At 43.5% G+C, this 13,599-nt stretch overlaps 1 protein-coding gene across 1 annotated transcript in view; it reads right to left on the reverse strand.

The window, feature by feature from the left end:
• Positions 1–13,599, reverse strand: part of SMARCAL1 (SWI/SNF related, matrix associated, actin dependent regulator of chromatin, subfamily a like 1) — a 58,994-nt gene that overhangs the window by 13,389 nt on the left and 32,006 nt on the right. The window contains 4 exon segments of the mRNA XM_023510439.1: positions 473–575; positions 3,636–3,706; positions 10,919–11,137; positions 12,582–12,722. Of these exon segments, the coding sequence (XP_023366207.1) occupies positions 473–575; positions 3,636–3,706; positions 10,919–11,137; positions 12,582–12,722 (534 nt within the window).

The following is a 13,599-nucleotide window of genomic DNA, read 5'->3' on the forward strand; positions in this document are numbered from 1 at the left end:
AAAAAAAAAAAAAAAAATTTCATGATTGTTGGAAAACACTGTACTTAAGTCTGAACCCTGCCACATGCCATGAATAAAGGTGCGTTGCGTTGGCAGTAACGAGGAAGAAAAGGAAGGAAAACAGGAGGGCATTCACACAAATACTTGTCTCCACATGAGAATAATTTTGCTATCTCCTCTCTTGCCAATTTTGTAACTAATTATGCAGAATAATGGAAGAGCCACTGGGAGATGTTCCTATAGCCAGACACCTGGGATATCTATTTAGAACATGAAGTTAAAGCTACACAGCTGGAAAAATACTTTGACCCTAGTACAGTTCTACAAATAAGAAGAATTCTTCTTCAGAAAGCTTTCGGCAGTATTTCCAGAAACCATCATCTCATTTTGCTTAGATCTGATATACGCCTGCCCAGAACAACTGGGCACAAAACAACACAAGCCCCCCGTGCTGAATTTCGAAGGGAGTTACCTTTCTTTCAAGCTCTTTGGTAACTGCATCCAGGACCACCTTATGATGTGCGAATACTAGAAACTTTTCTCTTCCACTTTCCAATAGGTCCAAAATATATTCACTGCAATTGACAAAGACAACAAAACAGATCAGAAGTATACCTATCCAGTAGAGGTTAATTACTGAAGAGTAACTCCATCTCTAAGAGACCCCGCACGGGCACCTGCCCTCTCCCCCTTCGTACCCATCAGGTCACGTGAGTGTAAAACACACTAGGAAGCGCTTTGGGCAAGCCCTCTCCTGCCAGCTAGGAAAGGAGTAGGTCCATACTTACAAGTCATCTCATGCACACAAACATATCAAAGTATTCCTATGTTTTACGCATCTCTGACATGTTACTGAAATATTCTTATTATCTGAGATCACGGAAGATAATTAAGTTTTCACTTCAGCTGCTATTATCATTATAATGTGTTTTCAATACAAATTGAAGTGTCTTCTGAGAATGTGAAAACACCTACACAGCAGGTCAAGGGATTCTTGGCAGTACCTAAATTTCTAGAAGTTTAACATTGAGACATAAGTGATAATATGGAAGAGACAGTCAGAGAAGCTCTCCAGCTCTCTCCCACTTTAGACTTTACATGGCAGGGCCAACAGTTAAGTCAGTGGTAATCTCAATTCCTTTCCAAGACTGAGGAACAGAGAGGGAGGGATCTCAATTGCTTGGTTTCCCTTTAATTTACTTCTCTCCTCCATCCACTGTGTTTTCCTTAACTTCCCACCTACTTCCTTTAGCCCTGGCCTTAAAGGTAGCCACCCCCAGGGAACTGCGGTGGGTGGGGACCCTGGCTGTTTCCCCCGCCCGCCAGATTATTACTCTGCAGAGAGTGTACAATCCCAAAGAAAAAGTAAATAGAGTTGAGGCAAGTGCTGAGTGCCAGCTAGGAGAAGGTGAGCTCCCTTGCTCTGCCTGAGGTTAGCCCCAGATGTAGGTGTGACTGGGCAGACATCAGACACTGCCTTCCTTAAAGTAGACAAATCTCAGGTAGGGGAAAGGTACATGGACTGTCCTCTAAACATCTAAGAATTATTTTCAAGCAACACTGGGACCAACCAGGGTACCAGATTTGAGTTCAATTTGTGAACTGCTAGTATTAACAGAATCAACTTTAATTATGTTGAGAGACATAAAATTTGCCACGATATAAACAAAAAAGTTTATTGCAATGGCATCAAAAAGTCACACGGCCACAAAACCAACTTGGTGAGTTCATAAAAGCCCCTGGCCCCAATTTTCCTAAGGTCACTTCCCCCTCTACATCTTAGACACAGCTCTGCTGTTCTATACTCTTCTGCAAGTCCCTGAGTTACCAGACTGGAAATATGTGCCTACCACAATAACCTTGGCTTTTATATTAAAAGATGTCCATTAAAATAAAAACAAACAACAGCAAAAACAAGAAGAAAAACAACTAGCAGAGGAAATTGGGGTTTTTAAGATTTACAATCTAATTTCCACTTACTAGCTGTGTGACTCTGAGGTCCAGAAATTTATAGGAGATTTACTCTGTGTCTGCATTTTAAAATTGGAGCCAGAAAGACTTATGTGATCTCACAAGGATGCTTGTAAATGTGAAATGAGTGAACAGACGTAAAAATTGTTTGGAAATGGTAAAGCACTTTACGATTTATCACAGAATTTTGAAAAAGTGTGTAGGAAGGTATGAGCAAAGCTTATTTATGAGGTGGTAAAACAGTTGGTCTTAAAATTTCTAAGGGAAATGGATGGTTCTGGGCCCAACACCCAACGAAAGGCACCCGGCAGACCCTGAATTTTGTAAGTCATGAGCTGCAGGAGCGAGGGAGAGAAGGCACCCCCTTACCCTTGCCATCTGCTACCGAACAGCACATGAGAAGTAGGTCAGTGGGGGCAATTCAGATTCGTTTCTGAGAGAAAAAAACCAGGCCATAAAAACCACATCTGGAGTTCATTAGTCCCACAACACCCTCATAAATGAAAAGGGCAGTGCCCAGGGGGTGAAGGAGAGCTGGCCACCATTCGGCAGCCTTTTTATGGGGCGTCATAGCTTTGAGTGACGCAGGGAACTCTGTCTTCCCCCAGTGCAGGGGGCGGAGGAGAGGTCACAGAGCTGAGCAGGCCGTGTTTCTTAACTTACCCCCAGATCTCAGTCCCCGCAGCCAGCCTGGCACCATGGAATTCATTTTCATTGTAATTCCATCACTTGGACTGTTATCTTGCCAGAGTCTCACATGAATGTTAAACAATAAAAATCAGGCAAACTGCACATCCTTAGAGTTGCCTCAGGTTTCTGCTACAGTGATGTCTGAACATGAGTGGGCTTTTCTTTAAGAAAGGCCAACAACTGAGATTTTTTTAAAGTCAAAGAATAATTCTAAGAATAGAAATTATTGCTACTGCTCTAGCTTTAGCTTATTAGGAAAAAAGAAAACTAAGTGTGACAATGTCTACTTGTCCACAACTTTTGAACAAACACTGACATCTGTCCGTTTATTTAAGTAAATCATGGATGAAGCCTCAGGTTTTGGGCCAAGTCCCAGCGTATCCTCATAAAGCATTTTCTCCCTTTAATTTTTTTTCCTAACAACCAATTACCACAGTTCTCGTGACACGAGGAAGACTCTTCTATGTAGTGCTGTAGACAACCCCACCCTCTCCTTTGATGTAGCAGCAGTTCCAGCCTACCTGGGTTAGGACAGGATCGCCTAGGGATCCCAAGCACATCTTGGCAATGGCTCCAGTCACAGGATGACTTATGCCTTGTGGGTAATGAGCCCATAGTGTCCTAAACTGTGTTTTCAAGGCAACTGTAATTCTAATTTCTGATCACTTCTTAGAGAGCAGTAAAACCATTGTGGCAGACTAAGGTAATAATTGTTTTTTTTTTTTCCTAAAGATATGCAAGAGAGAAAAAGAGAGAGAGAAGACTAAAGTAGTAATTCTTTTTACCCCTACAACTATGGAAGAAAGAAAAAGAGAGCAAGAGAGACTGATGCTGGGCGGTGCCTGTGGCTCAAAGGAGTAGGGTGTTGGCCCTGTATGCCGGAGATGGCGGGTTCAAACTCAGCCCCAGCCAAAAACTGCAAAAAAAAAAAAAAAAAAGAGAGAGAGAAAGACCAATGCTTAGTGACTACTTACATGACAGATGGGATTTTAGCTTCAGCTGTTCTGTTGAAGAAGAGAATGAGGGCTTCTTTTTGCTCCTTTTTCTGACAAAAGAGAAGATGAGAGTTTAAAGTCCGCTCTGTGATAAGCTGGCCTCATCATCTCTACTGGGAGATTTACAAATCTTAACTACCAGTCCCAAGAGTCAGGGGACTGTGGCGTTGACAGTGACTGATCCTTCTGCTTTGGCCAAGTCACAGGAAATGCCTGGTCTCTGGTTTTGCCCTCAGACACAGCTACTCGGTCATTCTCTAAGAACTGTTGTAAGAATTCAACAGGCAAGAAACATAAAAGCTATTTGGATGAGCATTTCAAGTAGGGCTTCACAGGCGACCCACTGAAACACAGCCCTGGCCAGATACATCCATCTATCTAGTTCAGCCTGGTGATGACATACTCATGACATTTGCCCAACATGCTTTCTGCCTCCCTTTTCTTCTGCCAAGTTGCATCTGTATCCGACCGAGGCCAAGCTCACCTCTATCCAAGACTTACTGAGTCAATTACAACTAACCACCACTAGTTTAGTCTCATTTCAAAACCATATTCTTAGTCTGTGTCACACATAAGGTGATTCAATTCCCAGAAGAAGAAACCATGTTTTCTTTATAGTCTACAGCTAAATTACTCCTAATAAAGAATGCTAACACAGGAAGTGCTCAAGTAGTTTCATAATGATACACAATAACATACTATTGGTCTGGCCCCCCAGATGTGATAGGAGCATCATCATTGGTAGGACAGTGGTAGGTCTCAATGCTTGTGTCTCCCCAGAATTCGTATGCGGAAACTACAGAGGTGGTGGGACACGCAGCATGCAGGAGATCCTCAGGTCATGAGGGAAGAGCTCTGTGAATAGTTATTGCCTTATAAAAGAGACCCAAGAGACCTTGTTTATTCCTCCTGCCATGTGAGCATGCACCAGACACTCGGTCTGCTGCCACCTTGACCTCGGACTTCCTGGCCTCCAGAACTGTGAGCAATAAATTTCTCTTGCTTGTAAATTACCCAGTCTAAGGCATTTTGTTACAGCAGCACAAAGGGACTAAGATAGGTGGCCATCTCCTTCCACTAGCAAGCATGGGTTCACTTCTGCACCCATCTCTCTGGGCCTGAGCTCTGTGAGACCTGTGACTGACAGGACAGCTTCCTCACAGAACAAAGAAGTGATTCAATAGTAACAACACTCACGGCCCTGGACTCGTCCTTCTTGGGTTCTCAACAACTCAGAAAAACACCTACAGCCAGACTGTACCTAAAATCACTAACATCATGGATGGGGAAAAGCTGCCTGCTCAGAATAGCTCTTGTCTTTGAACGCTGATTTCCCCTAGGACTTCCCACCAAAGAGATGCCAGCAGATCCCATTCACGTTTTACACGTGTTGGGGCAGCAGCAGCCACCTACCCTCCTGTCCTGTGACAGGCTCTGAACACACACAACTCTTCACCTGAGGCCACTGAGCTCACAGACTCTAAGAAGTCCATCCACAGACCCACTGTAGGATCCCTGGCAGCAGTCAGGCCCTCTAACACAATGGTCCCTAGTAGATATGGTGACCTCACCCACCGCACCTGCACCTCCATCAGGATGCACTGCGGCCTGTGATTTCACTCCCACGTCCTTCAGAGGCTGCTCCCCCCATCCATACTGCCTAATAAGAAAGGTAGAGGGCAAAACGGAGGGAGAAATGGTGAGAAGCACTTTCAGAAAACCTTGCCCCAAGATTCAGCACCTAGCACTGATCAAGGAGGGTGTGAAGAAACAAGCACCTTTATCACACATGGTTCGCGGACTAGACTAACTCTTTGGGATGACGTGGCAGTATGTATCAAATGCCTTTACAGTATGCCCACATCCTATGAGAGCTTACTCCTTAAAATTTACTCTCACGATATAATCAGATGTGCACAAATTCATGAATAAGCTACTTTTCAGTGTAGTATTACTCGGAAGAATGAGCAATTAAAAATAACTTAAAGGTCCAACTAAAAATGACTAGCAAAATAATGTGAGAAAACATCACAGAGCTTTTCATACTCTCTTGTAAGAGAACATGTAACAACACCGAAATGTCTTCATGAGATGGTTTTGTAAGCTGTTTTCCTCCTACTTGATGTTTGTTTATATAATCCCAATTTTGCTTTTAAGATATACTGCTTATTATACAGGTAATACATTTTTATACATAAACATATATCTATTTATAGATATATATTTTAAAGTAAAACATATATAATTATAGAAAAATACCCAAATGATATATGCCCAAATCTTGTGATATAAAATACGATCCTCACAACAACTAATACTCAGACACTACTTAATTATGAGTCAAGCAGTGTTCTAAGAAATTATCTACATTAACTCATTTAATAATCAATATTACTGCTGAGTGTGGTGGCTCATGGCTGTAATCCTAACACTCTGGGAGGCCAAGGCAGGTGGACTGCATGAGCTCAGGAGTTCGCGATCAGCCTGAGCAAGAGAGAGACCTCCTTCTCTAAAACTTACCCAGGCGTGGTAGCAAGTGCCTGTAGTCCCAGCTACTTGGGAGGCTGAGGCAAGAGAACCACTTGAGCCCAAGAGTTTGACACTGCTGTGAGCTGTGACGCCACAGTACTCTACCTGAGGGCAATGAAGTGAAACTCTGTCTCAAATAAATAAATAATCAATATTGCTATGAGGAAGGTACTATTATCCCCACTGTTACATTTTTATGAGGAAACTGAGGCAAAAAAGTCAAGCGATTTCTAACACTGATAAGTGCAGGCTCAGAGGCCCAAATTCCTGGGCAGATGGTGAGAATTAAATGACCTAATATATATTAAGCATCACACCTGGCACGTAGCCTATGTTCAATAAATATTACTCATTATAAAGTACTTCACATTTCAGATTTTATAAGATAGATGTCTATTGTATTTTTACTGTGGCAAGAATCAATAGTTTAAAAAAACCCCAACTTCCTCAAACTCTGCAGACATAATACTATCCATTAATGATTTCACTTCTTTTGGCCAGGCGATTTTAAATAATCTATATTCTTTGTGCCTGCCTAGACTTTTATGAAATTATATCTACTGGAATTTTCACATTTTTCTGCACCAGAAATCTGAATGGATTGTCGAACGGCAAGGTGAACTGACATCGTCACCAGGAAGTCTCCATGGACTTGTTCCATTTTTCTGCTCCTGGTCTTGCTAATGATAAAATGGCTTTAGACAAATGATGATTACAGTCAGCTTTCTGTTGCTTGTGAAGTGGTTCCTATTATTTCAGCTGCAAAATGAGAAAAGCTTTCATTGTATATTATATTTTATAAATTGGCTCCTTCACGTTGGCTCCTGTGACATAAAGCTTTTTTAAAAAATGTTTTCTTCCAGATGGAAAGGTGTGAAAGAACAAAGAAAGAATCGATTCTTGATGGGCAGGTCAGGACTGGAACCACCAAGGTGTGCAAAACTGCAGGGACTTGGGCCTAAAAAAGTAACTCTAAGACTAGGGTGGGAGCTTTCTGTAGAGCAGCGATTCTCAGCCTGTGGGTTGCAACCCACAGGAACTGTATTAAAGGCTTGTGGCATTAGGAAGGTTGAGGACCACTGCTGTAGAGACACAGGGCCTCCTTTCTTGACTAACTCCAAACCTGACCTCCCCTCCACTTTAACTCTTTCAACTTGGGATCTCATAGCTGGTCAGGGTTTAAAAGGGTCCCTAGTTCAGCCCCCCTGGTGGTCCTGACACCCCATGCTGAATTAAGTATTAAGTAACAATGATCCTGATCAGATCCTTGGCCTAGAAATGCACCAAATCAATGACTTTAGAAATAGAAAGGCTGTGAGGGTCCAAAGCCCAAAGCACACACATTCACTTTCTACTTGGATTTTCCATTACAAAAATGAATTTACATTAAAACACAAAAAGGGCATTAAGTTCTCAAAGACTTACTGACTAAAAGAATTTAGTACCTGGCTTCAGTGCCACCTTGAAGGTAATCTGTACCAACTCAATTTCTATCTTTAAGGGATAAATGCTTACCTTTCCTGAAGCAGAGAGCAACCGTCAAGTACTAGACTGAGAAGGGCTCCAGCCGGACGCCGTGGCTCACGCCTATAGTCCCAGCACTCTGGGAGGCTAAGGCAGGCAGATCGCCTGCATGGGTTTGAGACCAGCCTGAGCTAGAGTGAGACCCATCTCTGAAAATAGCCAGCCATCGTGGTGGGCGCTTGTAGTCCCAGCTACTCAGGAGGCTGAGGCAAGAGGATCGCTTGAGCCCAAGAGTTTGAGGTTGCTGTGAGGTGTGATGCTACAGCACTCTTTTGAAGGCAACAAAGCGAGACTCTATTCCAAAAAAAAAAAGAAAAAAGAGCTCCCAGTTTTTTAAGGAATTACACTGAAATTTCGGCTTTAGTATTATAGTCTCCAAAGTAGAGTTATGACTCTGAGGTGTTTATGAAGCAAGGATGATAATCACGTAACAGGCAGGACTCTGGGCAACTGGCATTATCTTTATGTACTTTTCTGGCACTAAAAGGGAGTTAATTGTGGTTCTGTTTTCTAGATTAAAAAAAAAATTAAAATATCCCAAAGAATTTAAGGGATTTGTATAGCTACCTAAAGTTATAAATAATCAACATTCCTAATTTCCACGGCTCATTCTAGTCAATTCCATATCATAACCCATAAACTAAAAAATCAAACTTTCAGACTGCATGTGAAATTATCTTGGAAAAGAGTTGCTTACCCTAACTTGGTTGGGAGAACTTTCAAAAAGATTTTAATTTTTTTTAACTTTTATTTTTATTTTATTTTATTTTATTTTATTTTTTGAGATGCAGTCTCATTCTGTCACCCTGGGTCACATGCTGTGGCATCATCTTTACTCACAACAAGCTCAAACTCCAGGGTTCAAGAGATCTTCCTGTCTCAGTGTCTCAAGTAGCTGGGAATATTGGTGCCTCCCACAACTCCTGCTATCAAAAATATTTTTAGTTCAAAAAATGTTTTCACTAGCATTCTGGGAGGCCAAGGAAGGTGGATTGCCTGAGCTCACAGGTTTGAGACCAGCCTGAGCAAGAGTGAGACCACGTCTCTAAAAATAGCCGGGCATTGTGGCAGGCGTCTGTAGTCCCAGCTACTTGGGAGGCTGAGGTAAGAGTCCAAGAATTTGAGGTTGCTGTGAACTGTGACGCCATAGCACTCTACCAAGTATGACAAGCTGCACTAAGTGCAAAATTCTCCATACTTCTACTGTCTCCTGTTTCTCTCTTTGGCCATACAGCACACATAAAGTCAATGTGACTTTCTTCCTCAATTCAAATGCCCACTAATTGTGTTTTCTTTCTTTCTTTTTTTTTTTTTTGAGACAGAGTCTCACTATGTCACCCTCGGTAGAGTGCCGCAGTGTCGCAGCTCACAGCAACCTCCAACTCTTGGGTTTAAGTGATTCTCTTGACTCAGCCTCCCACGTAGCTGGGACTACAGGCACCAGCCACAATGTCCAGCTACTTTTTGGTTGCAGTTGTCATTGTTTAGCAGGCCCGGGCCGGGCTCGAACCCGCAACTTTGGTGTATGTGGCCGGCACCCTACTCACTGAGCTACAGGCACCAAGCCTCTAATTGCATTTTCAGTTGTCTTCATTGGTTATTCTCAAACTGGTTCAGGAGATAGAGCAGGTACAGGCCATACTATCTCTGGAGCATTCCACAAAACACTGATGAACTTACTTCCATCTCAACCATACAGGGTACAACTTTCCTAGCAAAAAATATAACTATTCATAAATATTCAGATCTTTCATCGAGAAATATTGCATGTCTAAATTTTTTCCATTAATATTTGCTGTACTTATTCATCGGTTTTGCCCAGTAGAGTTCACCAGTAGACAAAAGTCAGCAGACACTAAATTTTGTCACTAAAAATCAGAACAAGACCAAAACTGATTTAGTGACAAAACTCCCTTGTTCTGCTCATGGTTCCACTGACATGTAATCCGATGTATAGCTGGTCTATACGCCCACATTAACATTGTTGAACTTTGTTTGAAAACTCAACAGCAAAGAGATTATGCCTGCTCACTCATTTCCTTTAGATCGTCTCAACAACACAGCATAAACTAAAAACACCTTGGCAATATACCAGTACATTCTCTTTCCTACCATTTCGTCATCTTCTTTTTTTGGAGGGGGACAGAGTATCACTCTGTTGCCCAGGCTAGAGTGCCATGACATCAGTCTAGCTCACAGCAACCTCGAACTCTTGGATTCAAGTGATCCTCCTGCCTCAGCCTCTCGAGTAGCTGGGACTACAGGTGTGAGCCACTGTGCCTGGCTCCTTACCCATTTCATAAAAGTTATCAGCTAACCATTCTCATCACATGGTAAAATAACATTAAAAACATCACATACTCTGCCTCTTGTCATTCTTATTTATTCTGTAATCTCTCAGAAGGCTGAGATCTCATCTTTATCTTAAGTTTCTTCATACAAGGTACGATTCAAGCCCAGAAAATGCTTTATGATAATGTCAAAAAATATCAACAATGACTGCTATTTTCTTGACAATGAAAATTACAAGGTTTTATCTCAAAAGGACAGAAATGGAGCTGTTTCAGATTACTTTATGGCACTTAGCACAGTATGACTAAAGAAAGGACTGAAATGGAAGTGTTTTAAAAAGAAAAAAACCACTGCAGTGGAACATGCACTAAAATACGGGGCAAGAGGCTTGGGTCTAGCCTTAGCTCTACCATAGCTTCCGTTTCTCTCTCTGTAAAAGGAGAACACCAACTTCCCGCCAACCATAAATGGCTGGAATAGGGATTTAAAAGGTGAGATGGTTTAGAAACGCTTGTTACATGTGTTCACTGATTATTCTAACTAACACAAATGATACAATGTGGTTAGAGGGTTAACATATGTATCAGGTGCAAGCAGGACTAATTTTTGAACACTTGTTACTAGATTGTAGCATTCTCAAAACATAATTCCAGCTTTCTCTGAGAGATTCCAGTAAGTACCACCATCCTGCTGTTGCTCTGCATTTATCTTTAGGAACCATCCTTTCACAGCAATCTACATAAGCATTAAGCTGCAAATTACTAAGAGATTTTCACAACAGGTTAGGTAGGCTAGGTAGGCAGGCTGAGGAATAAGACAGGCTGTCTGTCTTTGCCTAAGGAAGCAGGAAAGGGCTAGCTGGGAAGGACTGCTTCAATAGGCTGCTTCCAAACTCTCGTCTCCAGCCCCAGACTCACCGTTTTGTCCTTGGTGGTCATTTCCATGGCTGCGGCATCCAGGGCAGCTCTCGCCCTGGCGTTGATCCGCCCCGGGGCCACCACCACCATCTTACGCTGCTTGGCAGGCAGCTGGGAAAGGACGTCAGACTTGAGGCGCCGCAGCATGACTGCTTCCTCCAGCAGCAGCTTCAGCTCCCCCAGGTTGGAGGAGCCTGAGTAATCCCATCCCCAAGGCATCTGCACAGAACCAAACACAGACCCCTAAGACCCTCACAGGGCCAAGTCCCCAGGACGGAGGGCTCCAGGCAGGTTTCTCCCTTTACAACCACCTCTGGCCTAGCTCAGAGAACATTAACTGACTTTACAGGGACAAATAAACCCCAAATTAGACAAATGAGAAGTACAAAGGAAAAGGGGAAAAAAAGAAAGTCAGGAACGTGGTGAACAAAAGCACTTATCTCCTCAGCACTCAGCTTTCCAGCAGCAAATGCAAAATGTCAAGTGACTGCCTGTCCATTTTAGTAAACAAAAATCTCAGCTTGCCAGACTAGTCTTGTACACGGAATACAGAAATAAATCTTCCCTAAGGCTTATCCTAACAATTCACTGCACAATGTGATAAATAAGGTCAGTAACATCTTTATTTGATGAGACTTACAGGGATTTAAAAGTTGCTGTTGCTCAGCAGGGATTACACCAACACAAGCAAGTGCAAAGCAGTAAGAGCCGGGGCAGTGTTGCTGATGGCGGCTGGGGTTGGCAGGAGGGGCTCACACCACAGGCTCTGCCAGTCTGGCCGAGCACCAGCACCTGGGCAGTCCTTCATAAACAAAGTCCTCATTTAGCAGCTCATGGGACGCAGTGAGCTCAAATGTCCACTCCCTGTCACACAGCTACAAAGGATGTTACCAATTAAAAACCCTGCCCTTTATCAATAATCTCACTGGATACAGGACTTCGTTCTAGAGTCCTGTAGAAAATCAGGGAGCTGGTGCATCTGCTACCTTGTTTTTCAGAGGCTGATCTGCCTTCTTTTATCCCCTGACCAGTGAGCTCCCAGAGGGTAGGGGCTGAACTTATTCTTTTCAGAGGGCCAGAGAGCCTGGCACAGTTGTGAGACAGGACAGGTGTCCCATAAGCTTCTGATAAACTGAGAATAGGAAAAGATCGTCAAAGGTAGAGAAATAAATGATCAAAAGTGATTTTTCCTTTTTTTTTTTGAGACAGAGCCTCAAGCTATCCCTTGGGTAGAGTGCCATGGCATCACAGCTCACAGCAACCTCCAACTCCTGAGCTCAAGCAAGTCTCCTGCCTCAGCCTCCCAAGTAGCTGGGACTACAGGCGCCTCCCACAGAGCCTGGCAATTTTTTTGGTTGTAGCCATCATTGTTGTTTGGCGGGCCCGGGCTGGGGATTCGAACCCGCCACCTTAGGTGTATGTGGCTGGCGCCTTAGCCGCTTGAGCCACAGGCACCGAACTGATTTTTCCTTTTAAAAAAATACTCTGAAATCAATTAGAAGATCTCAGTAAATGCCTTCAGATGGCTATGAGGTTACAAATGAGCTCAGCGTGACCTGGCCAGCACCTTCTGATTACACCATGGCCAGACACGAGGAGAAAAGTGAGTGTCCAAACTGGGGTGAGGGATTGGCAGGCTAGGGAGGGAAGGGAAAATAAATACCTTCTTGGCAGCACAGTAGCGAAGTCCAAACGTATGAAACTGAGGGAAGAAGGTTGGCTTGACTGCAATGATCTGTGTGTAGAGCTCCGCGGGCCGAGACATGGCTGGTGTGCCTGACAGTAGGATCACCCTCTTGGCAACCTGGAGGACAAACAGCCAAATGTGTTCTAAAACCCAGGAGGAAGGTTCCTTCCTGGGTTCTCACACACAAACACACAAACCATCAGGAGGAGGGATTACACAGGATACTCAAAATGCCTCCATGAGGGAGGAGCTGGTTATCTCCAGAGAAAAAAGACCACATGTGTTCTGAGAACCTAACAGCAGCACCAACACAAATAGATGCCACGTTCTTTCCTTTAAGTCCTCCTTGGCCGCCCTCACAGACCCCTCTGCTGAGCTCCGCCCCAGTACTTAACAGACCACACCAAATTCTATCTTTTCTCTCTCCTTCACTAGACTACAAGCTGCTTGAGATCAAGGATGGGGCTGTATTCCCTTTATTTCTATAGCACGGTGCCTGGCACAAAGTAATCGATAAATATTCACTGCTGAAAAGAACTCAAAAGGAAGCTAGTAAGTGTTCTGGGGGACATGGAATAAAACCAAGGAATCTGGTCCTGGACAAGAAGTGGGGGAGAGAGCAACAGGCCTGAATTTCCTCCAGAATGGAATTCTGACATCTAAGTTGAACTCACTAGATGTTATTATTGGATAATGGCACACAGGACCAGGCCTTTCCAATTCCTGGGAGGAAGTATCAGAGATGGCCTACATCTATGCCTCTATTTGATTTTCTTTAAAGGACAAATAAGGCCTTCATTAACTCAGCTCCAAAACGCTTTCAGTCCAGCAATCCCTGGCTCTGGCTTGTTTGGTGGTCAATAAGGACTTCAAAAGGTGAGATCTGGGCTCGGCGCCTGTGGCTCAACCGGCTAAGGCGCCAGCCATGTACACCTAAGGTGGCGGGTTCGAATCCCCAGCCCGGACCCGCCAAACAACAATGACGGCTGCAACC

The sequence above is a fragment of the Otolemur garnettii genome, unplaced genomic scaffold, assembly GCF_000181295.1.
Source record: "Otolemur garnettii isolate 467f Iridium unplaced genomic scaffold, OtoGar3 scaffold00013, whole genome shotgun sequence".
Classification (NCBI taxonomy): domain Eukaryota; kingdom Metazoa; phylum Chordata; class Mammalia; order Primates; family Galagidae; genus Otolemur; species Otolemur garnettii.